Raw genomic sequence first — 2,076 nt, 5'->3', positions numbered from 1 at the left:
GGAGGAGGTGGACGGGAGGAGGAAAAGGAGGAGGAGGGGGAGCTAGCGCAGTGGCTGCACAACAAAGCGCGTCTACTCGCCGTGCGTTCGAGTGGCGGGGATAAAAAGGCACCTGTCACGGCGGTTTGCGCGCACGCGAGATTCGCCGCGAGGACGGATTGCCGTTTGGCTGACGCTGGCGGCGTTCTCAAGAGACGGTCGTCACTAAATATTTCTTCGTCTTAGTCGTCGTCTTCTTTTCTTTTTTTTCTTGCTCCCTGGCTGCCCATTGCTTAGCCAGATACAAATCCCTACCTGACGATAAGGGGAAGTGTCTGGCGGGGTGTGATGAAAAAGAGACAGTGGAACACCTACTATGCTGTCCGATATACGGAAAACAACGAAATGAAGTGTGTGACTCAAAATACATCTTAGAGCTTCTCAATGACGACCCCACCAAAGTGCTAAAGTTCGTTGAGAGGATAGGCCGCCTGGCCGCACCTGAACTGTGACGCTCCACATCACAGCCACTGGGAGAGCAGACTACAGAGAGAGAGAGAGAAAGAGAGAGGAGAAGGAGGAGGAGGCGGAGGAAGAGAACAAGATGGTGACGACGAATAAGGCGGCGAAATACGTAAGAAGACAAAGAGAAAAAAGAAGAAGAAAATGAAGATGAAGAAAATGGGTGACTTTCCAGTTCGTAGCTGTTGGACGAGAACCTCGTCTGATCTCGCCATCGTTTTAGGGATTTCTTTGGGTCTTGCTGTTGTGACCTTATTGAAGAAGAGGTCCTCCTGTTTGAGATCTGAGATATCCACCCTTCATGGAGTTGGCGTTTGATGTGGGCTTTGGCAGTCTCCTCCTCCTGCTCCTCTTGCTCTTCCTCCTCCTCCTCTTCCTACTCCTGCTCCAGCTGTTCTTCTTCCTTATCATCATCATCATCTTTTCCTTCTTCATCATCATCATCATCATCATCATCTTTTTCTTCTTTTTTTATTTTATTATCTTCGTCATATTTTTCATCGTCTTCTACCACTAGCTCTCCCTCCCCTTCCTCGTGTGTTGTGGCCGAGTCGTGTGGTGCATCGCCCTGCAGAGAGGGGTGTTGTGACGGATATAAGCAAAGCACGACTGCATACGTGCAGCATTCAGATGGTTAAACGGGCTTTCCGCGATTTCTATATGCGACTAAGTGACAGTTGCTCTCGGCGCGCACGTTTTTCGTGTGCTCTCGGTGAAAACTTGCTGAAAATCTTCATGTATTTTCCGACGAAACGTTGCGAGCCGTATACCTCGAATTAGAGGAAACAGAGCGCAGATGGCATGCTGTGGTGCAGAGCGCGCCTTTAGAGCACCCTATTAACCGACTACTAGTAGATGTAGTTACTGCGAGTGTTGTTGTATTATATAAAAAAATAACGGGATGTTCTTCGTGATGACGAAATTCGCGTGATAGCGGTTTCTGACTTAAAATAGACGATTTTTTTTGGCGATTTTTGAGCGATATATTATATACACGCGTTATATTTGATTGAGTGAGTCTAAGTGCGCATCGCATGGTGCATTGTCGTAGAACGGATATATATATATATAGTGTGGTAAATAAATCGAATCCGATTTCACCAAACGTCGCTGATAATATTAGGAGTAAATAACAGGATTACCTATTATTACCTATTATTACCCGTCATTACTATTATTATTATTGCCAATTATTTATTCCCTATAGTATGACTATAAGAATGATTTCTCTGCTCATGATCACCCAAAATAAATTTCAATATGGCGCCAGTCGGAAGACAGACTTGTGTTTACCGCCGCGCTGGACTCTTTGCTCTGAATTTATTTGATGGCCTCTTACTGTTTTGCGATATTGTAATACTGCGGGCGTGACAATTTCTGTGAGGATAGGCTTCGTTTCGTATCTATGGTAATATTGTTGGCATAGAAAAGGAGTTTCAATTTCGCTCGAAAAAGCCCGATTTTACTTGAAAGCGAGATTAACTTACGCATGCAATTTCTTTCGCGATTTTCGCAACGGACGTCCGAATCTCTCAAGAATGCTTTCTGTCCAACCGAATTTTCACGCAGAGGTCG

General features: G+C 45.4%; 1 protein-coding gene across 1 annotated transcript in view; it reads left to right on the top strand.

The window, feature by feature from the left end:
* The window catches only part of LOC106816696 (5'-3' exoribonuclease 2-like), a gene marked incomplete in the record, with an annotated part of 98,043 nt that extends 97,292 nt beyond the window's left edge, over positions 1-751 (top strand). Inside the window, 1 exon segment of the mRNA XM_014821319.1 lies at positions 725-751. Coding sequence (XP_014676805.1) covers positions 725-751 — 27 coding nt within the window.
* Positions 752-2,076: the final 1,325 nt, after the last annotated feature.

The sequence above is a fragment of the Priapulus caudatus genome, unplaced genomic scaffold (genome assembly GCF_000485595.1).
Source record: "Priapulus caudatus unplaced genomic scaffold, Priapulus_caudatus-5.0.1 Scaffold33, whole genome shotgun sequence".
NCBI classification, from domain to species: Eukaryota; Metazoa; Priapulida; class Priapulimorpha; order Priapulimorphida; family Priapulidae; genus Priapulus; species Priapulus caudatus.
The sequence above is the reverse complement of the archived record's forward strand: the minus strand, read 5'-3'. Positions and strand labels throughout refer to the sequence as shown.